Consider the following 27,719-nt stretch of genomic DNA (forward strand, 5'->3'; position numbering starts at 1 on the left):
TATTTAAAGAATTAAAATGAAGCTGAAACACTGTGTTATACGCACAGTGCTTGAAACGCGACGCAGCGTAATTAAGTGAGCCTCTGTCACCCGCTTCGGTTTTGTGAAGCATCAGGCAAGATAAACAACAGATAACATGGTTTTAAAGTCGATCCTTCTGTTTTAATCCTGTGATTAAGGTGCGCATGTGTTTTACGTCATAAACGCGCCGCCTTTGCAGACAGTTCTTAAAGCGCATGAAAACAGTTCGGCACATTTAGAGGCTGCGTTGCAGAGCATGTGCGTTTACAAAGTAAAAGCGGCGCATGTAGTTTTGCGAGGACCTTAGATAATTTCTACATTATTTCATCATGGCTAAAACGGGTAAAAAGTCTGGTAAACAGGCTTCTATAAGCAGGTTCTTCAGGGCAGCAAGCCCCAAAGCGAAGGCGACTGCAAACGCTGGGCTGAGCTCAGGCGCAGGTTCTTCACGTAGGTCAGAGGTCAAGGTAAGAAATGGGCTTAAAATCCATGCAGGAGCACTTCGATATAGGTGCATTGAAGTACTCGAGTATACCGACTTGACCTGATATATATGTATTTTTAAATAATAAATGGTAATACATTTTAAAAAAATAAAGCTCAAATAATTACTAGTTATTCTGTGGACCTGCAGTTACTGTACTGTAGGTAGGCAGATGGTGGGATTGCTACAGTACATATCATATGGTTTATTTTTACATCCTGGTGATTGGAAGTTTGTTTTCCCACGGCGCTGTTTTATTTGGGATATTTCGTTGTTCTTGGTAGGTTTCATGACAAAAGACACTGGTGGGGAAAAAATAAAACCGTATTTATTGTTAGAATAATACTGATGATACCCCAATAATAAGATAATACCCCAGAGGGGTTGTTATCTGTGGCTCTATCCACAGCATTGTTATAAGATCTCGGAAGTGGAGTAAGAGTAGGTCTGGCCTGTACGGGAACAGAAGACATCTGGAGAGATGCTGTAACTGGCTTTGGTGGACCAGTAGGTGGTGCTCTTCTCTCCAGTCCCGAATTTCTGCAGCAGTGTTGTCAGTGCCATTACCTCGGACACTGTGCTGTAGATTGTGTGTCTTTGCATCGCACATTTAACAGAGGTCCTGTCTGCCTGCTCGTTAAAAGGGGAACTGAAATGCAATTTTTGTATTTCGGGCTTAGGAAGAATCGGCATGGATGAGTACCACAATAAAAGTAAAATGTGTTCAGTACCTTGTAGAACCCGCAATTTACAGATGAAATTCCCAGGTATGCAAGGCGCCACATTCTGTGATTCAGAACGAGGTAACAAAACTTGCAGTGAGGTGAATTGGCCCTGTTACATTGTAAACAAGGTGGGTTGAGAATACCTTTTAATGAAGTATAAATATTGCTCTTGACTTTAAGATGGATTTGCTAAAAAATTAAACTTGGTTGTTAACTCGATTTTGTTAAATCGTGTAATAAACTTTCTAAATTGAAATATCTGCAGTACAACCTGTACTTAATTCACTCGTATATCGCATTACATTAGTCGTTACCGTTACTAGTGAGCAGGAAGGACCAAATCACGTCTCAATTCGTGGGAACTCTTGCTCTCGCCAGTGATGAGACCAGGACTTTGCAACAATATGGCAACTTTCACAATGTTCATGATTTTGTGCCTAATTCGAAATTTGCCGTTTTTGTTCTGTACCGTCAAGGATTTTATTTTGTTACCAAGATTTAATAACCAGATTGAGAAATCAGCACTGTCATTCCCCTTTAAGAATCCCACAGCACTGTTCGTAAGAGGAGGAGTAATAACTCTGGTTTCTTGGCTTTATTCTGCTCTGGACTTCATCCCGCTTGTCTCAAGTTTCCTCTTAAATCGAAGGGAATTTCTCCCTTCAGCGCCTGATCTGTGTTCTGGGGCAGCCGGTCAATGCTGGAAGACGCAAGTCCCCTCCTACAGTATGTGTGAGGGAGCTTAGGCATGGAAAGAGAACAAAGACGTCGAATCTATATTAATTATTATCCTCCTGGCTAATCTTTTCTGTGCCCTGCAGTGAAGGGCTGGGCCTTGAGTACTTTGTTGAAACTCTAGAGAAAGAGGAAATTTCAAAGCTTGGGTCATCATGCATGAGATGTTGTGGGTTGTTGTTTTTTTTTTTATCTGGCCATAACTGTTTGCTTTCTTTCGGGTCCTGCCTCCTGAAGCCTGGATCTGGAAGGAAGAAGAAACTCAGTTCTGAGGAAGAGGAGTCCCAGGCACAGCAGGCTAAGCGGTCCCGTGGTGAGGAGGAGGATGAGAGTGGCCCTCTGGTTCAGAGTGGTGATGGTGAGCATGGATCCCCTGAAGCCACAGGGCTCTTCATGTCTGCTTCATAACCCTGAATAGTTTCTGAACATGTTGAAGGGTGTCTTAACACCCCAGCAGCCATATCACCCTGCAGCTCACAGCTGGCAGCCCACTGGAGCTCAGCAGGTGTGAGCCTGGTCAGTACCTGGAGGGGAGACCCCCTGGGAAAAACTAAGGTTGCTGCTGGAAGAGGTGTTAGTGGGGCCAGCAGGGGGTGCTCACCCTGCTGTCCATGTGGGTCCTAATGCCCCAGTATAGTGACGGGGACACTATACTGTAAACAGATGAGATGTAAAACCGAGGTCCTGACTCTCTGTGGTCATTAAAAATCCCAAGGCGTCTCTCGAAAAGAGTAGGGGTGTAACCCCGGCGTCCTGGCCAAATTTCCCATTGGCCCTTACCCAATCATGGCCTCCTTATAATAATCCCCATCTATGAATTGGCTACATTACTCTGCTCTCCTCCCCACTGAGAGCTGGTGTGTGGGGCGCACTATGGCTGCCGTCGCATCATCCAGGTGAGTGGAGTGTCCAGAAAAGCGCTATATAAGTGTAAGCTATAATTATTATTATTATTATTATTATTATTATTATTAACTATTGTGTTGTCAAGTAACTTAAGATCTCCAGCTCTTGAGTAAAAAAACTGAACCCAGGGAAGGTTCCAGTCAGGGAGCTGTATTGTTCAGTTAAGGATCTAATTAAATAACCTCTACTGGAATGAGGACAGCAGCTTATTGGATCCCAGAAGGAGGTGTTAATGGGTTGCTTTATACTGATTTACTAAATCCTTCCTGATTTTACAAACTATCATTATCATAAATTGCCTCACAAGATATTCAATCCCCGTGCATCAAATCTTTGTGACATGAAGGACTGATAATGTAATAAAATTATCCTTTTTCGTCCCGTGAGTGTTGTTAGAGTTTGCCCCCGGATGATGGGATGCTCTCTTAAATTTAGAATATTGTCATTTCATGTAATGCCTTGCAAACGTATTCACCACCTTCCAGCACTATTATTGAATTACAAATGGTATACAGATTTTTTTTATCAAGGTTTGAATAGTCAGACTGCTCAGTTAAGAAAACTGACTAAGTGTGGCCTCTTTCTTGCCGTGACCTAAGCTTTGAATTAAGGCCTTTCTAAAGGTGACCTGATCTGGCATTGTTCCACCTGGACCTCGTGGGGTAAACGTGCACCTAACGAGCTTTCGTGTGATTGGCAAGTTGCAGTGTCTCACTGCACAAGCTGTATTGCTGGTCAGGGGGCTTAAAAACAAAATGACAACTTTTTGTGAAAGTACGTAAGCTATACGTATAGTATTCTCATTCCAGAAACTGTTGCCTTGCTTTTTTTCCTGTCAGTATATATCTTATGAAGATGAACTTTTTCTGCTGCAGCGTCTCGGGGAGCTACCCAGGTGTCGAGTGTCTCCTCGCCCACCCTGAACAGGCTGAGGGGCTTCAGCAGCGCAGCTGGCCCGCGGGGTTCAGGGGCTGCAGGCAGAGTGGCGGGGCGCAAGAGTGGCGGCCCCCTGGGCCAGCGTCGGGGCGACAGCAGGGAGGAGGAGGAGGAGCAGGAGGAGGAAGAGGGTACTGAAGAAAAGGGTTCCAAACACAAGAAACAGGTAGAGAAACACGATGGCTCCTTTCAAGACTTAAAGGCGAAAAGGAAACCCTTGTGCCATTCGGCTGCCCCCTTTGATTAACCGGGGGGTTAGTTCTGCAGGCTGTCTGTTTCTTTGCTCCTAAGGGCCTTGAAAATGTTGAATTACTGAAGTCAAAACACTATTCTTTTGAGAGGGAGGGAAAACGGGAGCTCCGGATGAACTGGAGATCGTCTACTGATGTAGGGTTAGTCCCTAATGTCTTTTAGAGTCTTAGTTATTCAAGATGAACAGGAACATATTTCAAACATTTTGTGTGGAGGCAAAATGCAGTCTTTTTTTTTTATCCAGCTATAAGCAACGTATTTTGGCCCCGTGTTTGAAAGACATAGTTTATTTTCCTGCACTGATTTGTACCATTACAAGTGTACAAATCGGGTTCCGTTAATGGCATTCGTGTTTTGTTTCCGAGTAAAAAAGCTTTTAAAACTGCTCTGAAGAGATTTTATGTTTCCATTTGCACAAAGAAGAGCACAGACATCTGTTGTGTTAATAAATTAAGAACCGTGTCGCGCAATCTGTCTGGAACAGGAAAATAGCCATTAAAACTTGAGGGTCTGCACCTCAATATTGAGAATTGTGCTTTTTTTTATTGGACTGATCCACTTTTTTAATTTAGTAGAAGGTAGTATTGTTAACCTGATTATTGAATTTTCAAGTTTTCAGATTATTACTTAGCTCAGTACTTTGATTTCGGCAGTAACAGCTTAACTGTTGCAGGACTTAACTACATCAGAGAAATACCTCATGTGAATTAAAAAAAAAACTTGTTTCCAGACGTGAAGTTTTTTTTGCTTGACAATATGAAAAAGCCACAACTACAATGCCAAGCAGGTGCAGAAACTGTAAAAATAACCGCCTTCAAGCAACGCCTGTTTGACATGCGTTTTTTTTCTGCGAATCATTTGCTGTAAAACAATTTACAGAGAAGAGTTTGCTTGACAGAGCTTTTGCACCTTCTCAGAGTTCAGGTCTTGTCATTTAATTTGTTTTTAGTTTGGTGCAACTACAGTAACACTGTGTGATATGATATGAACTAGGAAACTGTGTGATATGAAATGAACTAGGAAAGGTCTCATTCAGCCCATCTAGCTGGTTGATCCAAACATCTCCTTCAGCTGTTTCTTGAATGAGGCACAGCGTTTTTGCTTTGACAGCATGGCTGGGTAGCTTGTTCTGTACTCCCACAACCCTTTGTGTAAAGATGTGCCAATTGAAAGCAAAGCAGTCAATTCAATAATTGATAAATAATTTCATACAGTGAGCAGCGCAGCCAAGATAAAACCAGACTTGTGACACTTTTTGTCTGGAGCTGGCCCAACCGAGGCACTCCTGAAGCCCACCAGGGTGCTGCTAACTGTGGGTCCCTGTGCTCCTCCTTCAGAACGGACAGGGTCTAAACCTGGGCCAGTTCGCCAAGGTGAGCAGCGGAGGAGCTGCAAAGAAAGGCCCTTCGGAGATCAGCCTCCCCAACCGGAGAACCAAGTGCATCTACACCCCTCTGGAGCTGCAGTTCCTGGAGATCAAGCAGCAGCACAAGGACGCCCTGCTGTGCGTGGAGTGTGGCTACAAGTACCGCTTCTTCGGAGAAGATGCAGAGGTGAGAATGGAGCATTTGGTACTGTGAGTGGTGGATAGATGTTTTATTGTGCACGGCTGTGGAAATTTATCTTTGGCTTCTCCCATAAAAGTCCAAAAAGGACGTCTTGTGTAAATCATTTACTTGGATCACAGCATGGCGCAGTGCAGATTGTGATCATTTCTTTTGGTCAGGAGCTGAACTCAAGCTGTTGTGATCTGGGATTTAAAAAAACGGCACAGGCTTAGGAGCGGAGGTTACAAACGAAAGGATGCAACTTAGCCCATCTTTTGCAGATGAATTGTAGTTATTGGTACAGTAGCTTGTTCAGCTGGGATGTCGCCTAGCTGTTTCTTGAGCGTTTCCTTGGCCTACATCATGGAATTCAAGTGTTGCTCCTTAACTTGCTTGAGATGCTCACAAGTTAAGAAGCGCTTCATTTCATTCCTTAATGTACTCGATGATATCAATACATTTTCATCTGTGCTGTCAGGCCCTTGTTTCATCGCTGTGTGATATGATCTGCTGGGTGCGCTTTGTGGTGGCTTTCAGTATTTTGAGCCAGTGGTCATAATGTTGAATACGAAGTTTTTTTTTTCCCAGTTTTCGGATGAGAATTACATTTAATAAGGAAGGAGACAGCTCCGGTGTATTTTTAAGCAAGAGCCAGTTCTTCTTTCTGTTAGTTTTTAGATGCTGAGCACTTCTCTTGTGTTTCCCGTAGATTGCTGCGAAGGAGCTGAACATTTCGTGCCACTTGGATCATAACTTCATGACGGCAAGCATCCCCACTCACAGGCTGTTCGTACACGTGCGGCGTTTGGTGTCTCAGGGCTACAAGGTCAGTCTTCTCTCTGGGTTCCTTTGTGTATTGTACAAAGTCATGACCTGCTCTGTGAGGAGCTCGCAATATGTTTAAAGAACAGCATGCATCTCGATGCCTCTGTCCCGGGACTTGTAAGTCATTAATTTGGTAATGGAGATGTGTCTTGCTATGTTGAACCCCTTTGCTCATCATTGTTATGCTTTGGAGCAGCCTAGTGCCATTTCAGATTTTATTAAGCAAAGACATTCTTCTTGTATGGTGGGCTGAACGTTCTGTAAGAGCTGCAGAAATAGATTCAAGCTCGCATGCTAAGTAGATTCAAGTGCATGCTTGCAACACGCACAGGCAGCCGCAGGGAGCTGCTGCGGTACTGCCTGTGGGAAACGGTGTTCAGACCGACCACAGTGGTTCATGGCCACCATGTGCAAGGTGGCACTGCCGTGACTCGGCCCTGAAAGTCTAGGCTGACTGTTCTCGCCCCTCATCTGGGGCCTGCAAGCCAGCTGAGTTTGCTTGAGACCCTTGGGCCTGGGCGAATATCTTAAAGAACCGCTCTTCATAAAGACGTTGAGAAGGACACACGGCGTCCATGCCGCCCGATGCTACGGCGGCTGTCCTCGATGGCACATTCGAGGTTCCGGTGACTGGGCTGGCCTTGCCGCGCCTGAGCTTGGCGATGAGGGCAGGTGGGAGCAGAGCAGACCAGACCCCCGCTCTCGTGTCTCCTCAGGTGGGCGTGGTGAAGCAGACGGAGACGACGGCGCTGAAGGCGGGGGGCGCAAACAAGAGCTCCCTCTTCACCCGGCAGCTCTGCGGGCTCTACACCAAGTCTACGCTGGTGGGGGAGGGTATCCTTCCAGAGATCAGGAGTAGGGATGTCGCGGTGTGAGATTGTGGCGATATGGTTATAGTCTCGGGAAATAACCACAGTTCTGCGATTCAGGTCATTTATTCTGAGAGGAGGAGGGGAAAAAAGACGCAAAGCATGGCATAATTAAACATCTTATGACATTAGAAACATAAATATGATGGGGAAAAGTTGGCAGTGACAAATGGAAATATTCAGCCAGGTCACTCTCGGCCTGTTCCTCTCCTCACTTGGAACTTCGTCACTTGTCGTCAGTAAAGAGTGTTTTTACTTTAACGCCAGGGCCAGTGGGTGGACTGGTGGCGAGCTCCCGTTGTAGGAAACATGTTTCTAAGTGACAGAGAAATCCCCGCAAATTCAACTCGAATGAAAACGAAAGTAATGTTAAACGTGCACAGAGGACTGCTCTGCTGTGAACTGCTCCAGCCGCGGCGGGCCCTAACTAAAGCTAACTAACGTCACGTTCGCTAGTTTATTTTTTCCCCTTGACTTGTGTATAGAGGGATGGATGGTGATCACGGAGACGCTAAAGCGGATTAGATGTGTTTGAACCTTTGGCAGCCATTTTTTTTTCCCGTCACGTTTTGCGAATTGGATATCCGTCATCTTCTGCTACCCCCTGATCATTTTTTGCATATCCAAAATGCTCCCACACCACTTTTTTGGTGGATATAACGCTGAGATGTCGTATCCCTCGGTGTTTTGCACAGCACGTCTGCCCTCTGTAGGCTAACTAAGGTGTTGTTGGACTAGCCAGCTGAGCCGAGCCGAGCCGAGCCAGGCACACCGCACACCCACGCGACTCACTCACTCGCGAGAGGAATTTTTCGGGGGAACGTGGAACGCGAGGCTCCCAAAATAGAATTTCACTGGAGCTTCTAAAATTCTCACGGTTTGGAAACCGTGACATTTTTAATCGTGGTTAATAGTGAAACCGGTTAATCGCAACATCCCTCGTCAGCAGGGTGCGACGCTGGGGGTTTGGAGAACGAAGAGGGGGTGGGGGGGATGGGTGGCAGCAGTTTGGACAGTTTGGTGTTCGTTTGCTTGGGAGATACTGGGGTTATGTGTGGGAGTCTCTGGAACTGGTGCATTTTGGAAGAGAAAAGGATTGAGGAAAGGGCTGTGACTTGAGTGAACAGGGAAATTGGAGCATTCCATTGTCCAGTTGAGACGGTAGATTCATGCTGGCCGCCGGGTTGGAGTAAAAACCTGTAGACCCAGTGCCCCTCCGGGGATGGATGGATGGATGTGGATGTTTGGCAGCCACACCCCGTTGCTCTTACTGTAACATCAGTTTTTTACGGGACAGGGTTGTTAGCCTTGTGTCCAACCTCCAACATGGAGGACCTTGTGTCCCTTGACTGCTGCCCAGATGTGAACCCTCTGCTGAAGCTGGGCGACCTTGAGGAGGCGGAGGATGTGGTCCTGGACTCCCCCAACAACTACCTGCTTTGTGTGAGCGAGAGCTGGGACAGCAGGAGGCAGGAACTCTCTGTAGGCATTGTGGTAAGGAATGGTTTAGCACACGGGCTTACTCTGCTTTGAAAATGTCTGTGCATGGTTACCAACGAGTGGATGTGGGATATGTGTGTGTTCTTGCGCTTTTTGAAGTTTTGTCAAATGAGAGACATTCTCTGGAGAGCCACTGATCTGCATGAGGTCTGTTGCTAGCTTAACGACGGGACTCGTGAAAGTTTGTTACTGTTACTGTGACCACCAGATGGCGTGGGATATCTGCCGCTGAGTTGCTCCACACACTTACTTGAGTGCAGGCTTAATGTTTTTAATGCGAGGCCCTGTAGCATAAACAGGATTTTTGGCCACATGTGAAAGTGCTGTAAGGTGAAATAAAACCAGCTGTAAGAGTGTGTAGCCGGGCTCTGCCTCTGCAGCAGCCTGCGTGGTGGTGATCCTGCTGTAAAACCAGCATGCCAGCAGCCATGTCACCCTGCAGTGCTCATCTGACAGGCCCACTGAAGCTCAGCAGGTGTGAGCCTGGTCAGTACCTGGATGGGAGTCCTCCTGGGAAAAACTAAGGTTGCTGCTGGAAGAGGCGTTAGTGGGGCCAGCGGGGGGCGCTCACCCTGCAGTCTGCGTGGGTCCTAATGCCCCAGTATAGTGACAGGGACGCTATACTGTAAACAGGTGTCATCCTTCGTATAAGACATAAAACCGAGGTCCTGACTCTCTGTGGTCATTAAAAATCCCAGGGCGTTTCTCGAAAAAAGGTAGGGGTTTTTCCAAGGTGTCCTGGCCAAATTTCCCATTGGCCCTTACCAATCATTGCCTCCTAATAATCCCCCTCTCTGAACTGGCTTCATCACTCTGCTCTCCTCCCCACTGACAGCTGGTGTGTGGGGAGTGTACTGGTGCTCTGCGGCTGCTGTCGCATCATCCAGGTGGGGCTGCACACTGGTGGTGGTGGTGGAGGGGATCCCCATTACCTGTAAAGCGCTTTGAGTGGAGTGTCCAGAAAAGCACAGTATAAGTGCACTTTATTGTTATTAAAGTGCTCTGCGCGTCTGTGTTGTGTGGCGGAGCGTTGTTGGGGGCCTGCGCGGCAGTGGGATTGTGCTGTGGTGAGTGTTGCTGGGGCGCTGACCCGCTGTGTGTGCTGTGCCCCGTGGGACAGGCAGTGCAGCCCAGCACCGGGGACATCGTGATGGACTGCTTCCAGGACGGGCCGTCCCGCTCGGCGCTGGAAGCCCGCGTCCTGCGCGTGCAGCCGGTGGAGATCCTGGTGCCCAGCGACCTCTCGGAGAGCTCGGACCGGCTTCTCCGTGGCGTCGCCTCCGCCAGGTAAGGGCCCCAGGTGGGGGGAGCTGGGCCGGGCATCGGAGTTGCGCGGATGAATCCCGCGCGAATCCCACATGCTCTCGGAGTGGGAGCTCTTCCCACTCCTAGCCGGGATATAAGGCCAGACCTCACTGGGTTTAGATGCTGCTGCAGGAGTGGCAGGGCCTCCGACGAAAGCTTAGGGCCTTGTGCGCGAGACCTTTCCTTTCCGAAGGCTCTGCTTCTTTTCTCCAACTGGACTGACCTCGTTGCGTGAAGGAGCCTGGCGGTGTCCCATGTCTTTCTGCCAACCCCTGTTGTTTAAGTTGAAGAGAGCAGAGCTCCACTTCGGTCGGTAGTATTGCTGTGTTTGTGCTCACAGCGCAGGGCTGCAGGAGTGCCTGCAAGAGTCTGCTTATTCCTGGTGTGGGTTTCAGGGACCCAGAGCCTTTCCTGGAGATGAAGGACAGTCTCACAGAACATTGAAAGGTATCGGCTTCAACAAAATAACTGGGTAGCTGGTTTTGCACTCGGGCGCAGTGCGTGATGCTTTCTTTAAAAGATCATAGGCTTCCTGCCGCAGTATTCTAGTTTCCACTCTGTGATATCCTACTGTCATTTTTTCTGTATTGCACTTACTCCTGGGCTGGGCTTCTTATGTGCATTGTCAGACCTCTGGTGCAGTATAGAATTATTTTCTATTCTTTGTGCAGTTTTATTAATGACACGTTAAGAACAAGTCGGTGTAATGCAACTGCCTGGTCTCCATCCCACCTTGCCCCACTACCCATGGTCTGGACTGAAGGGAATTTTAAAATTCTATATGAAGGTTGTATAAACGTTGGTTGAGATTAAAAGCCGCAGGAGTTTGTTTGTGCGTTTTCAACATGTGATGCTCGTCACAGTGTCGACAAAACAGCTGTTGCGCGGTGCTGCCTGTCTTCAGCATTCGTTTGGCTTTTGCAAGCGCTTCTCCCGCGGTAAAGAAGGGTCAGGTGTACCGCAGTGGCGCAGTGGTGCAGTGCAGCTGTACATGTACTGTAGGTGTGGAGGTTAGCACTAGCTGGTGCCTTATGGGAAGGTGCGGCTCATTCACAAATGTGACGCGTGCCAGTCCAGCCTTGAGGTGTCGGTCTGTGTGGAGTCTGCCTGCTCTCCCCATGTTCTCATGGGTCTGCTCAAGGTGCCTCGGTTTCCTCCCACTTGCCAAGGACGTGCCAACTAAAATTAAGATCACTTTATTGGCCACATACAATTTATTGTACTAAGAATTTGTCTTTTCACATACCCCAGCTTGCTCTCCATGAGACGCACGGACAGGGAGAGAGGCTTGGGGTCAGAGCGCAGGGTCAGCCTTTTATACGGCGCCCCTGGAGCAGCTGGGGTTCAGGGCCTTGGTCAGGGGCCCAATGGAGTAGGATTCCTCTGCCGGCTGCGGGATACGAACCGGCAACCTTCCAGTCACAGGCGCAGATCCTTAACCACAGAGCCACCGCCCCGCCCCTATGATTGGCTGGGCTGATATTGATGCTCTCTCTGTCCTGTGATGGGATTGCGTCCTGTCCGGGGAAGAGTAGTCTCTGTCAGAGTGGCCTTGCGCCCTGTCTTCTGAGGTCGGCTCCAATTTATCACCACCTTCATTGGGCATTCCGACAGTGGAAGGATTTGAAATAAGAGAAAACGTTTAATGTGCCAGGGACTAAATAATCCTTGAAAAGCTACCCTGTGTTTAATTATCTTCTACTCATATTGTCATTATTTTCATTTTTAACTTCCCATATTCATATTGAGGGTTTGTAGTTGCTTTTTGTTGTGTGTAGCCGTACAAGGTCAGTGTGTTTGACTGTAAAAGCTTCCAGGCCCAAATATTGAGCGATTCCTTTTCTGAGGTTTTGCCTATTGTCATGGCAACGCTGCAGTACCTTAACAAGCGGGATTCAATGCATCTTGTAACCGGGTGGCTCTGCAGGCTAAGGCAGTGTGTGGCAGCTCAGCCTTCAGCTCTGGTTACTTTCAGTTGAGATTCTTTTACTCATCCATCGCTGCTGGTCTTGCGCCAGGGGTTCAGTTACTCGAAAAGAAACAACAACTTCATGTCAGTGCTTCAGCAAGCCAGCGTGCAAATAGTTTCATCCTAGTTTTCTTGAGAGACTGAAAGAAAGGCTTGACAGTATGATAACCATGATTGAATATTCATACATGGAGCCTTTTATGGCCACGATTCACGAATTATTCCCTAGATGGTAGTTAAATGGTATTGTTTAGCCCTGTATCCATGGTTCAGTTTATACTTTCTACTATTTTTCACAAATCCTCCTGCAAAGAGTTTTAGGGCTGGTAGGGCTTGGGCAATAGCTACTGCTGTACGAAGAACTGCACCATGCTGGCTAGAATTTGGGCGTTTTTCCTCTCGGCAGAACAGGTTCTTCCAACCTCATTGCGTTGCGTTGCACCCTGGGAAATGGCAATAAACTCTACGATAAGCAAAATCCAGAAGGAACACGGTGTCTTCTGCGCCAGCTGAGGAAATGCCCGCTCTGCTGCGGTTCAGGGCAAGGAGGTGGCGCCTCACGTGGAAACTGGATTGAAAAGAAACTGACACCGAGTGTCATTATTGAGGTCTGCAGCCCATGCTGAAGAGTACTTTATATGGACCAGGAGTGCCTGCCTGACTGCACTGGCTGCTATGCACTCTCCGTCCACTTGTGTCCACTTTTCTTTCTTATACAGGAGATGGTGGAATTGCCAACGAGCGGCGTACCAGGATCTTTTTTAATACTGCCTCTCCTGCGATGTTATTTGCTCTTTATTCTGGTGTGAGAGAGATGATATCATGGACAGTGAGAAGTGCAGTATTGATTAATGATGTGGCAAGATTCATTTAAAAATAATTAAGCAGGTCCCGTGAGGTGCTGCTGACTTAACTAGAGGGAATTCTGCGACAGGGCACCCGGCATTCTTCAGGGTTACCCTGTTAATTCCTAAGTCAAGGAAGTTTATTTAGAGCGCACACGACCTGTACCCTCTCCAAATCTTGTAGGATCCAGTGTTGGCGCAGGCAAAATGGGGAGCAGTCAAACGAGGGATTGGAGTCGTCGGAGAAGATCTTTTCTTGTAAATGAGGGAGCGCGTGGGCACTCGGAGGCTTTCTGTTCCTCTACTCCAGTGACAGATTGCTCCCCGAGAGCTGCGCTGAGTGTGCAGGCAGGAGGTCACCTCTGTAAGCTGAGGAACTTCAGGGTCGTGGGCTTTCCTCCAGCTCTCAAGACTCGGGTTCTTATTAAACACTAAAGGACACCAACTAAAAGTGATTAAATCCTGTATCCTGGAAGGGAAAAAAAAGCCCAGCTAAATTATGCAATGTAATGCAGTGTGGAGCTGCAAATGTAGAGACCCCTTGGAAGCAGTGCCAAAGGGCGGCTGTCACACTTGACGAGGTGGAACTCGGTGTGGAATTCAGCTCTGCTCGTTTTCTGCAGACTGTATTAATATGGCAGTGCCTGTGTTTCTGGACACTGGTATAATTACTGCACTTATCTCTCATCGACATCAAGCAAAGTGCTACCCCAGTCCCCCCACTGTTCAGTGATGCATTTGTTGCTGCACTCCAAAAATACAGTCCTTTATTTAAAACAGAATGTAGCTCTGTTTTGCTCCTGGACTTGCACAGATTTTTAATTAGTAGAGTGAACCATATGGCTCGTATATGGCTCTCTCTTGTGCGTGACTTGGACGGGCGAGGGTGGAATGCAGCCCGTGATCTCCGAAATGAACTTGGTCTGAATTTAGAAAGGGGCCCGGGAGGTGGCACCCGTGCCCACCTGCGCAGTCTGAAAGCGGGAACTGTTGTGGGACTGAAGCGTGCCGATCGAGGAAACTCCTCACGTCTCAACAGTTTGAAGAAAATGGAAGACCAGCACCGAAGCACCCCTGACGAAAGAGTTAATCGCTCCCAGATATGAGGTGAAATAAAATAAAAAAACACAGGCCAGACATCGATTTTAAAAAAGTTGGGGGCAAAGAGAACCGTGGTGAGAGACTGAAGGAAGAAGCCGAGGCTGAGATCATGCTTGAAGTTTCAGTGATTTCAGTCCCATGGGGACTTGCTCTGTGGGTCAAGATCCAGTTCTTGGTGGTTTGCTACATTGTGTGAAATTCCTGGAGGTAGAGACAGCGGCAACGTTTTAAACAGCAGGTTTCTTCAGATCTGAGCTTCCGCGCCAGTAGCAAGTGGTCCTCAATAAAGCCAGTGTCTGTGGGGAAAATGTTTTTTTTTTTTCCCCAATGTGGACTGGCCTCAGACGTTTGCGTTTAAACTTTGGGGCGTTGCTGCAGGGTTTGAACGCGGAGTGAAGTGACGTTGCAAAAAAGCATTGTGAAGATGTAACAAAGAGACAATGAGAAAACCATGAGGCTCTTCTTGCTCTTCGGGTGGTATCTTGCTAATTGATCCCAGAAACTCAGGCAGACATTACTAATGTATTCCAGACAGTTGTTCATGTTTAGTTGTATTGTGAGAAGTTTTACCCTATAACATTACAAGAATACTGGAAAGTCTGTTTTTAAATGTGGCTGTTTTTTAGAGTGTTCGATTTTTATTTTAACGACTTTGTTTAATCTGACTGATGTATGTTCAGTTTTCATTTGGGATGTTTTGACACAGAGGTTCCTGTTCCTGGTGGTTTTTATTCCAGTCAAGCCCTCAGTTCCACAACCAAACCCTTCATTGACTTAGTAATAATAAGTTTAAGTAAATCCCGAACCTGTGACTGGAAACAAAATGCAAATATTCCAATGAAGCAACTTCTTAGATCAATTAAGGCTTTAATTATCAAATTAAGGTGGGTGGAATGAAAACCAGCTGGTGTGTGGATCACCAGGACTGGGATTGGGAGCCATTATCCTAACAGATAAATGCGAATGTTTTGGGGTTGAAGAATGAAGAGATAAGAGAGATGCCCGGGAAAGGAGATTATATAATTTTCTTGTTTTTGTATGTTTTTGCAAACTATGCAGTCTAGTGGCTTGATGTAGGCTTTGTGCTCAAATGAATATAAAGATGCTGCCTGTCCTTGGTCAGTAAGATAAGGGGCATGTATTTGGTAAGCTGGCTGTACGCCCAGAATATGAAAAGAACTAACTGTTGTCTAGTTTGCAATTTAGATACAATTAATTGGCAGGTGTTGCTGTTTTATCATTTGTTTAGAATATGTCATAGTAACTCTTTGTGTTTTAAGGTATAGAGGACCATCTTCAGCTACTTAGTTTTTAAGTCTGGTGGTTGCAAGCCGAACTTCCATATGCATATGAATAAAGGGACTTCTGCTTCACAGACACCTGAACTTTGTCATTTGTATGACACTACAGGGTAGTGCTTAGTTTGAAGAAAAGTACCTGCTGCCTTTTTTTTATTAGGAAATTGAAATAAGTTTATTTTTGGCTCAGGAACCATAATATTATTTTTATTCAATATTGGATTTTTAAAATTTACATCTATTTTGGGTCATGTCATTTACATCTGTTTTGTATTAAATGTCTTAATACAACTTGTGGGTCTAACTCTTTTGTTTTTAACTTTAACGCGTAACAGGATCTGTAGTTTCTGCAGTAGCTCTCTGGGGCCAAGACCATTCAAATTCCCTTCGTCGTCGTATAGATTCTTTTTTGAAGAAATATTGAGTAGTACAGTATCCTGTCAAACATTTAATGTCAACACTAATTGCTGTGTTTTCACATAGTATCAATGTGCTGTTTATTGCGTTGTGAAAGTACAATTAAATCATCATCATAATCATCATTATCATCATCACCGTCACACTTATATGGTGCTTCTCTGGACACTCCACTCAAGGCACTTTACAGGTAATGGGGATCCCCTCCACCTCCACCAAAGTGTGCAGCCCCACCTGGATGATGCAGTGCAAGTTGGTAATGTAAGTGCATGTAACAAGTGTCTTAATGGTGATATTCGTATCACAAATCACAAATCAGCGATGCCATGAATAAATAAAGTAAAATATTGTCCCAGCGATTTGTCATATTACTTTTTTTGGTGTAGTGGATGACATAAAAAAAAAAAATCTCTCAAACGAGACAAACTGTGGGGCGGAAACGGTTACATAATGCTGCAGACCTTGCAAATGAGACTTCTGTGCACTGGAAAGAATAATGAACCGTCCCCCCGATATTCTTAGGAAGACGCACAGTGTGTTACTTCAGCTAGGACACCCATGTCCCCGCTGCTGAGTTTCTCTGCTCACGTCCATCAGAGGACATGTAGTGATTGACAAAAGCTTATTCCTGGTCTGTTTCCCTTAAAACGTTGGAGAGGAGGAGGTGTTCGTCTTAGATCATGCAGTTTGGTGGGCGGTTGCTGTAGGAGTATCGCAGATGAAGCGGGCCTGATGGGAGAAATTAGGCGAACAGATGACGCGCAGCGATCATGGAGGATTCGGCGTCCTAACGGGGGGCCTTGGTGCGTGTGTGCCGCTCTTCTTGTCGGCTAAAAAGCCTCGAGCAGATGGTAACGAGTCCGTTGTGTTGGGGTTGTGAGCTCTGGGGGGGCTCTCTGGGGAAGGCGGGGCTTTGATCGTTGGCGTGGAGCTCTGAAGTGGCAGCACTGTGCCGTTCGCTGTCAGACCGATAGAGACTTAATTACCCTTGAAGGAGCTAATTCTTTTCTTTCCCCCTGGGTGGAAGGCGGCTGATTGTGATGATCGGCTCCCACTAGCACGAAATGAGTGACGAGCAGAAGTTGTGATTACCGAGCTGGTTATCTAACAGATGGAGGCTCCTCTCCCTGCTTCTGTTTCTCTCTTTCTTTCTGTTCTGTCGCTGACAGGAGCCGGTGGTTGTTGTCTCGGATGGATGGCATTGTGTCTGTTTTCACATGTACTGTACAAGCCCCAGACTTCTCCTGTTGTTTTATCCTACTTGGGCAGCTCTCCAGCCAAGCACATGGCAACAGGGCCTTTAGCATGTCATAAACATTTAGTGGCACGGTGCCTCGTCAAGTTTGGTTGCAGTGAGTCTCTGAATCATTACTACTGACTAACCGCAATCAATTGGCAATATGGAACAAGCTGGATTTTGTAGCCTGTTTCCAGTGATGGCTGGATGAGCTCACACTGCCAGGACAGGAGGCAGTGCTTTACACAAAGGGTTGTGGGAGTGTGGAACATGGTAGCAAGCCGAGTTCTTAAAGCTGATACCCTGGCTTCTGTTAAGAAGTGAATGGATAAAATCCTTGAATCTATTAACTGCTCACTGCCAAATCGGCCAAGTGAGCCAAGTTGCTGCCTCCTCTTGCTTGTAACCTTCATGACACTCCATCCACCCATCCATCCATTTTCTGACAGCTTCTTCCAATTCAGGGTCGTGCGAGAGCCGGAACCTACTGTAGCCGGGCCAGCAGCAGGCGCAAGGCAGGGTACACGCTAGACAGGACTCCAGTTCATCAAAGGGCCGACACAGACGTGCACACACCGGGGCCAGTTGTGTCAGAAGCCATTTAACCTATCGGTATGTTTTTGGACTGTGGGAGGAAACCGGAGCATCTGGGGGAACCCCTAGCTCCGCACACACAAAAGCGCCGCTCTGATAGTACTCTAGGTCTGGGATTGAACCTAGGACCCCAGGTGCCCCAGAGGCAGCAATAACAGCCACCATGCCACCCGATAAGACTCTTTCTTTCGAATTTGATAAGATCTGACATCTCTTTACCTCCTGAAACCGCTTCCTTTGGCTCTTCCGTTATAAACACTGGCCAAAGTGCTGTTGGCAAGGAGCGGCCATTTTTAATTTCAGTTCCAGGTGCTTGCTTGTTCCAGGTAGGGTGTTGTTCATATTCTAGATGACCTATTAATAGGCTGTGACTCGGGACACCTGCTCGTTATTGCTGCTGTTAAGTCTTCGAGCTGTGTTTGAAGTAGATCATCTGATTGTTACATTGTCAGGAATGCCAGTCTTTTATTGTACTACAGTATGTAAAACTTGTTCTGGCCTTACCTTTGGTCACCAGCCAGTAAAATCCTCACTGGGTTGAACCCCCCAGACTATTGGGTAGGGGTGGGTGGTATAGACAGTATAGATGGTATACCGGTAGAAATATGTGCCACGATATGGATTTGGGTAAACCGTTTATACTGGTAGAGAAGGGGTTTTGATGTTTACATAGACTGTGCCTGCAGCATCGTCGCAAAACAGGGTTTGGAAATTTTTACTATTGACCTGTCATAGTTCAAATTCTGCCGTATTTTAGCTCCAATGATATAATTCTGAAAATGTTAATCTTGCTGATATTCAGAATATTTTATATTGTAATGTATATTGTTACCGTCCAAAATTAAATTTATGCCATGGTTTACATTTTAGGCCATATCACCCATCCCTACTATTAGGTGTACCTCAAGCAACTGTCCTGGGTCCTGTTCCTTTCTTGATTAACATGCTTGCTTGTGCTTAGCTCATTCAGAAAATCGTCTCAAGGTGGTCAAGAATCTTCTGCCATTTTCAGAGCTGAATGCCTTGCAGATTCTTCCAGTTAACATCAAGGTGTCATGTCGGCACTACGAAAAAACCTGCATCCAAAAATATTACGATGGATAACTGGAATCAGTCCAGTGCATAAGAAAATTGGGTGTCCCGCTTGGCTTTGAAATGCCTTTTGATGCGTTTGTTCAATCAATTTATTCTTCAATTTAATCTTCAGTTTTCTGACTAAAGTCACTTAAACAAAACTCACATATGAAGCTTTAAACCATGCTTTTATCATCTCTAGTGCTGTTGTAATGTTGTTCTTGTTGGAATCCTATAAAGCACAGCACCATTTTTTAAAACACAGCAGCTGGTGTGTCACAGGTGCTAATAGATTTTGATAATTCACCCCCATCTTGTCTTATCTTCACTTATATTCTACAACTGAAAGAATGGAATACAAAATCACTCATCTTGCTTTCAAGATCCTGCATGGACTGGCATTTTCTTATCTCCCTGAGAACCTGCAGGGTTACATCCTGGATTGAGTCTGTTGTTTAGATTAAACTGCTGAGCTCCGTGAGCTTTCCTTTGCATACAGAATGGTGCTTTCTTCTAGGCGTCTTATTCCCAAACTCTGGAACTCTAGCTAGAGACATCAAAGAAATAACTCCTCTTTTAAAGTTAAAATAAAATATTCCTGTTTGATTGGACCTTTAATTAAAAATAAATGTTTTATATCATTACTCAAGAGGTGTAAGAAAGCTTCCACAGAAACCTGTATATAAAATGCCTGGAAGTGTTTTTGAGAAATGGTTACAATCTGTTCATATCTTTAAAGTGAACGAGTTTTAAAGGCACTTAAACAACAGGAACTAAAACCGTGCTATTTTCCACTTCTGTATGCCATCCACATACTCCAAGACAGAGTTACACAGATAATTTTTTGAGACACTTCATGTGTTTTCTTTAATCCTGTGAGAAAGTGCTTTACGGATAATACAGGAAGCTTAAAAATGCCTTTTTTCTTTGTACAGGGATACAACAAAAAGCTGTGCTACATAATTGAACTGGGATTTATTTCTCTTGCTGGTGTAAAAGGCTTTATTAGGGGGTAATTAGCACTTCGGGTGAAGAACAGCTGTGGGGATTTGTACTGCTTGTTTCTGCGGAGATTTGTAATAGCCCCTAAACACTCTTCAAAACCAGAGTTAGAGAATTTAAAATTGAAAGGTCAAGTCAAATTGCCGATGTCAAGTGAGTGACAGTCAGTGTTGCTTGACTTGGTGTAATACATGCTGATTGGCTTAAATTAAAGCCAAACATAAAAGCTCTTCACGTAAGGCTTGGTAAACATATTGGAAAAGATTCTGCAAGGCTTGAATTGTGAAATCAAGGCAGGAGGCAAAACTCCTATTGCACAGCAATTTGGGCCATTTAAGGTCTAAGGATCTTCAAACTCTTGCAAAGAGGCTGGTTGCCCTTTGTACTTGCGTCCTTGTTTTGATGATCTTTAAGTGGGAAGATATGTGCAGTTAAAATTATTTCAAGAACATTGGTGTGCGTGTTTTGTTTGTGAAGGAGCATTGTTTGTGCAGTCAACTCGCAATTTACAGGCTTCATCAAACGCGCCTGCAAGAGCTAGTTAGTGAGCCTATATAGTCACCTTATTTACTTATTTTTATTACATAAATATAAAATATTATATACTTATAATTTATATCTATAATTGCTGTAAGAGATGAGTAAGGATTTTTTACCAGGGTTGTATATTTGACTATATGCGAATTTGGCTTTACACGTTACTCAAAATCATGAATCCCCATGTACTGTAAGTAACGAGTCGACTGTATATACAATCTGAAATGGATGACAGTGCTACACAATGGGCACAGTTGGAATTTTCCCTACTGGCAGTGATAAGATAAGATCACTTTATTGGCCATATTCAATTTCATGCATTAGGAATTTATCTTTTCGCAGACCCCAGCTTGCTCTCCATGAGACACATAGACAGGGAGAGAAGCTGGGGGTCAGAGCGCAGGGTCAGCCATTTATACGGCGCCCCTGGAGCAGCTGGGGTTAAGGGCCTTGTTCAGGGGCCCAACAGAGTAGGATTCCTCTGCCGGCCGCGGGATTTGAACTGGCAACCTTCCAGCCACAGGCGCAGATCCTGAGCCACAGAGCCACCACACCGTGTTGTGGCGGAGGGCTTCTCTGTGCTCTGAGAAGTCATTAGAGGCTTTGTTGCAAGAAAGGGGAGACAAATGGGTTATTGTTCCGAGTGTAGATGCCACTCAAGAATTACACGAGTACAGAACTGATACTTTACCAATAGGGAAAACAAATCCCCGGTAGAGGTGAAATATAACAGGGTAACTTTAGGTCACTTGTGGTTTCTGAACTGTAGCAGAGGGGAGTGAAGCGGCCTGTTTCTTGTGTTTTTTCAGATTATTTCATACAGATGATGCAAGGGTTGGGGTTATCGCGATACCATGCAAGTCAATAACAATTACATTAACAGAAGAGAAGCATAATCCAGGCTTGGTTATAGAGTGGCGTATGATTTTATTGTTCTAATTTAGTGGTTTAGTGGTTTGTGGGGAAAAAGTGTTTGGCAAAATGTGACAATGCAATATAAACTGCTTCACATTGCTTAGGTAAGCTAAAAATGCCTCCTGGCAACGGTTATGTTGCTGCTAGGCTGGCTTTCCAATTAAATGTTTAATAGGAACTCCGGAGCTGACCTGCTCTTCTGCCTTCACTTATCTCGAGCACCCCCGGCAAACTGTTCTCCTGCGTTCACCTGTCTGACCCCTCCACTGCCTTTTGCCTCTGCTCTGTTTGATTGTCTCCACCCCTCACCAAGAATCGCTCTCCTAGGAACTGCTCCCTGAGAGTGCAGGGGAGAAAGTCCTTAAGGCCTTTGGTTAAGCATTTTGGCAAGCACGATGAAGTACCTGCAGAAGTACAGTATTTTATTTAAATTAACCTTGTGCTCTGCCTTTCCTCCCCTGAGCTGTGAACCTTCAGGCTAAAAACCTAATTTTTATCCTTCTCTTTTAATCAGAACATGCGGTACTGTTTTCTGATCACCCAGAAATGCACAGGTATGCATGAGTGTGCAGTGAATGCAGTTTTACAAAGTCTCTTTTCTGATAATCCAGGTGTTGGCCTCCAGTTTGTGGCAGAGTATTGTGCATATGTACTCCTCCTGATTGACAGTGCTTTTTAGAAACGCGTAGGTGGAGAAAGGCAAGTGAATTGAATCCGATTGTTAATGTTGTATTCACGCGTTTAAGAGCTGGAGCAGGCTGGTAGTAGATGGTAAGTCATTTGTCAGTTCACCCTGGGGATGTGTAATGTGGTAGCATAGTTAATCTGGGCCTATTACAGTCTTGGCTCAGAAATATCTGAGTGCTCTGTTTGAAACGCTATTGAAATGCCAAACCGGTGAGAGAGCAATAAGGTTCAAATGCAAGAGAGCTATCTCACGAACCAAAAAACAGAAGTGATCAATGGTGCACAGAAATGCCAAGACAGTGTGCCGACATTCAGTTGATTTATTTCTAATTATTTTGACAGGAGAGCCTTATTATGGGTTTGGGGTGCTGTGGTAAGAGTGGGGGGGGGCCTGGTTGAGACTTGGGGTGTTGTGGTGAAACCCCTGTTGGTACAGAGTTGAAATAAAGTTGAGAAATAGGCTGCTGTACAGCAATATTTCCGCAGCCCTCATAAATTTACACTGACCCGAATAACTTTTGCCCAAGAACAGAAATGCCTTTAGTTATTTCCTAGACTTAAGCCTGGCTTGCATTGTCTCTTCCTCGCAAGCACAGTTTACCTCCAGTAATTTACAGCAGTAATAGCCGGTACGTCATAATTTTTTACGCTCACAGGGTGCACCTGTTCAATCGGTGAGTTTTAACCAAAAGATTTGTTTGTGTTATTCCCATGTGGTCCATGTGACACACAGGCCGGACTTGGCCTTTCAAATGCTAAGCTCCCCCTCTTCAGCCTTCTGCCAGGCTGAAAAGGATGGAAAAACGTCTTGACACGATTTATCTTGATTTCTTGCTTTACATCACAAACACCTGCAATTTCAATAAGGGTGTGCAGACTTTTTCTATCCACTGTACAGAGAAATTGTATGTGGCCAATAAAGTGATCCGATCTGATCTGATCTGATCTGAAAAGGCTGCTTTCGCTCGCCTTGTGAGAAGGATCTCCGAGACCGGCTGCGCACGGCCACCCACCGCCAGCGCGTGCTCTGAAAGGCCGCGGACAGCAGGAGTCCCGCGCGTGGCGGAGCTCGTCGGCCAGGGCCGGCGACCGTCTCCGCGGTGACGGTGGGATTCCCACGATGCCCATGCGAGCCCTTGAAAATGGAAATGTTGTGAAGGGGAGGGTGGGGGGAAAATGATCAGTGTCGGGGGGCTTTGCCGGCGCGGTGGTGTCACATTTATGTAGGAAATCCGGCCCCCGGAGTTTGCAGGGGCTGACGTTTGTACAGCACATCCGTGTGTTTGTTTCATGGGCTCCCGACTTTCTTCCTCTTCTTCGCAACCTCTGACTTCATCGCCCTTGAAGCGCTGGTTCTTAATTTCAGTTTTTTTCCTGATTGCCGTAGATCCTATTTAATGTCTATTTAGTGATTGATTGATGTGGTATTTCCTTAAATCGATATTTTCTGTTAACATAGCAACATAGCAGCTTCATTAAAGACTTCTTCAAAATTAGTGTATGAGCGTTTGATAGGCACAGCAACTGTGAGAGCAGGGCATTGATTGCCCATTAGTGAAGATGTCTGCAGCAATAAACATGCCCATTTTTCTCATTAAGCCTTCATTTCTGTTCGGGAGCTGTCTTAACTGAAAGCTTTAAAAGGATGGGAAAAAAAACACATTTAGTCACTAAGGGGATTCAGCAGAATGTGAAACTGTTAAGTAACATCGTAAACTGTACAACCCCGCAATCTGTAGAAGCAGATGCCTGATCGAGGCTGAAAGTGATGCGTGCAGCTTGTTAAGAGCCTGTTTTGTCCCCCCGTGTAAGCTGTTTTAAGGTGTATTTCAAGACCTGCACAGTAACATAAAGGTATTTTGCAGCTGTCAGGGCAGTATTGCTCATTTGGTTGCTAGTAGCTTCAGAATTTCATTATGTAAATATTATCTAAGATTTCCATTTGCCTGCTTCTGAAGGCTGCCTCTGGAATTGGTTTTGACCAGATGACCAGACTCCCACAATCCTTTGTGCAGAGGTGTGTCTCCTGTTTTCCGTCTTGAATGCTGCTAGATGAAATCTCCACTTATCTTCTGGGTCCCTGTACTCCTGCCGATCTCAAAGGCGTCCCCTTAGTTACAATTGAGACCTCTCGTAATCTTCTCTGTCTCGCGCTAAACAGATTGGGTTCCTGTAGTCTGTCCGAATATCACTTTTTCAGGCCAGGAAATAAGTTCCTTTGTATGGCCTCTGAAACGGCAATATCTCTTTTGTAGCATTATTGCTCACAGACTTTAACTTGCTATATGGGACTGCAAAAGATCAAAACATTTCAGGTCACATTTTGAAATGTGTGGGATTCAATGAAGGGTTCTGTAAAGAAACCTGGATTAATGGAAAACCACAAGATGTGGTGATGCTGAGGAGTGCTCTTGGACACCCCAAGCAACCTGTTAGTTGCTGGAGTGCTGTCTGGTCAGGATCTTGGAGGCATGGGATTGAGACAATCCGGAAAGGCTGAAAGCCCTGCTTCTTGGAGCTACGTTGTGAATCTGACGGCCCTCTGTTCTGCTTCTTGTTCCTCTCCAGTGTCCAGAACGATGACCGGATCCGTGTGGAGCGCATGGACGGCAGCCACTTTGAGTACAGCAGAGCCCTTCAGGTGGTGTCCGACTTCTACACGGGCGCCTCTTCCGGGAAGCCAGGTGAAGCCCTGCGTCTCCCCGTTCATTAAACTGAGTTAGCCAAGCCTTTCACAAGGATTCGGCCCTGTGGCGGTAAGGAAGTAGAGATGACTCGCAGTAAAAATACTGTGCGATGAGAGCAGAAATAGATAGACAAAACCCATGGTGTGGTGCCTGCTCATTGGCAGAATGAAGGGCGATGCTGCAAGTCTTAAGTTAAGAGATTAGATAAGATCACTTTATCGGCCATATACAATTTCTTGTATTGGGACTTTGTCTTTTTGCAGACCCCAGCTTGCTCTCCATGAGACACACAGACAGGGAGAGAAGCTTGGGGTCAGAGCGTCGGGTCAGCCGTTTATACAGCACCCCTGGAGCAGTTGGGGTTAGGGGCCTGCAGTCCATGTAAATTCACAAATATGTGCAAAAATAACTATTGTTCATTAGTCTTATCTTCCTGCGTGCCTCTGGTTGTATTGTCTAAAAAAGTATTTATGGGTAAGGAGTTTTTCTACCCCGATCAGCTAAAAAAAAGGTGGTTTTTCATTTGTGGTGGTTTTGCTGGATTTTATTTTCTTCTTTTTCAGAAGTCAAATCTCTAATGAACTGTTAATTCCACTCATATAGTAGTGCACCACATATTATGCTATAACTGTCTTATTAAATATAATAAGACGTAAAGTAAAACTTTTTTTAATTTAACTGTCAAAATAGTTGTACACAGCAGGGAGAAGATTTTTCCAATGAGTCTTTCTGAGTTGGCAGTAAAATCACTATATTTTGAGTTAATATAGCAATTTCAAGAAAGAATGCATGGTAAAACATTTATATCGGTGTTTATGTGCTCAGAGAAACCATGAAAAGTTAATTTGTAGAAAAAACACGCTCCCATGTTCTGCAAGGCTGGTAAGAATTCTGGGATTTGGGTTTAATGACTTCTTATTCCAGTTGTGAGACAAAACCTTTATCCGTATCTTGTAATTTGTTTTAAAAAGATCTGGGAATGCACAAAGGAACAAGGACAGTACCCAGAGGGGTTGGGCAGCCAGTTGACCTTGGACCCCTAGAGGTTTTTGGTTCCTCTCCTCTGTTAACTTCTGGCCTTTTCTCTTTCTGTATTGTAATGTCATGTACTGTCGCACAGCTTTAAGTGTCTTGGGGCAACCTTGTTGTGAAAGGCACTGTATAAAATAAATTGAATTGAATTGAATGCATTGAGAAGATTGGGGAAAAAATTAGGAAATATTTGCTCTCAGCCTTGGGCTGTGGCCTATTAGGTTCCGAGTTCAGTTTTGCCCTGGATCACCTTTTGGTGTGGAGTTTGCATTCTCTTTTGTGTTCATGCGTTTAGGGATGTTGTCCTGGTTTCCTCCAACCACCCAAAGACACACCGCGAGGTTAATCGGCATCTCTAGATTGTGCTTGTGCACCACTCTGCGGTGGTTTGAGGTTAATTGGCATCTCTAAATTGTGCTTGTGCACCACTCTGCGGTGGTTTGAGGTTAATTGGCATCTCTAAATTGTGCTTGTGCATCACTCTGCGGTGTTTGAGGTTAATTGGCATCTCTAGATTGTGCTTGTGCACCACTCTGCGGTGGTTTGAGGTTAATTGGCATCTCTAAATTGTGCTTGTGCACCACTCTGCGGTGGTTTGAGGTTAATTGGCATCTCTAGATTGTGCTTGTGCACCACTCTGCGGTGGTTTGAGGTTAATTGGCATCTCTAGATTGTGCTTGTGCACCACTCTGCGGTGGTTTGAGGTTAATTGGCATCTCTTGATTGTGCTTGTGCACCACTCTGTGGTGGTTTGAGGTTAATTGGCATCTCTAAATTGTGCTTGTGCACCACTCTGCGGTGGTTTGAGGTTAATTGGCATCTCTAGATTGTGCTTGTGCACCACTCTGTGGCGGTTTGACATGCCCTGTGGCCTGTGTTTCTGGGACAGGCTGTGGGTTGCCTCTACCACTGTTAGAAATAAGTAGCCTTTTCTTGTAGTAGGGGGAGTGCTGCCCTCAACCCCAGTTTAGGTCTTTTATTGCTTTAAATTGTTTTGACCTGTTACGTTATCTTTCAGGTTGCAAATGTACAGAATGTATCTTCCATGACATCTTTAAATGAGCAAAATAGTTATTCTGATATTTAAACTTATTTTTCGCGATGTCTATACTTGGAGAGTGCAGATTTACCTGATTATGTCTATGAAGCACACTCTTCTGAGCTGTACAATATTTCTAGTGAAAAGAGAGCACCCTGACCAACCATGATAATATCCTGTACTCATAGTAGTGATTGATAGAACATTACGTACATACAATTTAATCTAATTAAGTCAAACCTAATTCTTACAATAGGCATGGTACAATTGGTACCATGGTACAATGGTTTTAACTGTTGGTTAGCTGCTGTGCTGGTCCTTTAGTAGTTGTGAAATTTCAGATTGAACTGAAGTAGAAGTCGAACATTTTTATTTTGCAGAAACAATACAATGAACTTATGAACATGAATTAAATAAATATGTAATAACTATACATAAAATTCGTATAAACATAAATTTGTAATACTTCTTAAAACAAAATTACAAAAATAAGTAAAAAAAAATATTGAAGCATTAAGGTAATAACTCCTCAAGTATTCAAACAGCTGTGTAGTGTAAAAATTTGAAAAAGAGGGTGCATTGCACACACTAAATTGTACTTCAGGTTACAGATTACGTTCCAGAAAGACGAGCTTGTCAACAGTGTCTGGCTTGTGCACAGATCTGGGACAGGTCACAACGTTGCCACCAGTGCTGAATGCCCTCGCAGAGGTGCACTAGTATTTCTTAGCCACTCTGATCACTCTTGGGAAAACTGGCTCTGTGCAGTCTTGATAGAAGAGGTTGCTCGTATTACCGCCTCTGGCTGAAAATCGCCGCCCGACATCGTTGGCAGATGACCGTTTTCTGCTCACGGTCCGACTTTTCAAAATCCGAGCCATTTCCAAACAACCGATGAGGCCCCCTTGTTTTCAACACTTGGGTCTCTTGTTCCCGTCTGGCTAACGCCGCCTCTCTCCATTCACCGCGTACGTGTGTTTGTAGATGGGCACACCGGACACATGCGTTTGCTTTCACGGAACAGGGAAGAGGACGCCCGCGTGTTTTTATCGGCCGCAGTGACCTCAGATGAAGATCGACAATCCTGAACCTGTCAGATTTCCAAATATCAGCAAGATGAACATTTCCAGAATGATATCATTGGAGCTAAAATACGGCAGAATTTGGAACTATGACGGGT

At 45.2% G+C, this 27,719-nt stretch overlaps 1 protein-coding gene across 1 annotated transcript in view; it reads left to right on the forward strand.

Annotated features, from left to right (window-relative positions):
• The first annotated feature begins 226 nt into the window (after positions 1–226).
• The window catches only part of msh3 (mutS homolog 3 (E. coli)), a 112,713-nt gene continuing 85,220 nt past the window's right edge, over positions 227–27,719 (forward strand). The window contains exons 1-9 of the mRNA XM_015363066.2: positions 227–488; positions 2,203–2,323; positions 3,747–3,973; positions 5,397–5,612; positions 6,316–6,432; positions 7,148–7,265; positions 8,661–8,794; positions 9,921–10,087; positions 24,350–24,465. Of these exons, the coding sequence (XP_015218552.2) occupies positions 351–488; positions 2,203–2,323; positions 3,747–3,973; positions 5,397–5,612; positions 6,316–6,432; positions 7,148–7,265; positions 8,661–8,794; positions 9,921–10,087; positions 24,350–24,465 (1,354 nt within the window). The 5' untranslated portion in view covers positions 227–350. The remainder of the gene's footprint in view (positions 489–2,202; positions 2,324–3,746; positions 3,974–5,396; positions 5,613–6,315; positions 6,433–7,147; positions 7,266–8,660; positions 8,795–9,920; positions 10,088–24,349; positions 24,466–27,719) is intronic.

This window comes from Lepisosteus oculatus, chromosome 3 (genome assembly GCF_040954835.1).
Source record: "Lepisosteus oculatus isolate fLepOcu1 chromosome 3, fLepOcu1.hap2, whole genome shotgun sequence".
Taxonomy (NCBI): Eukaryota; Metazoa; Chordata; class Actinopteri; order Semionotiformes; family Lepisosteidae; genus Lepisosteus; species Lepisosteus oculatus.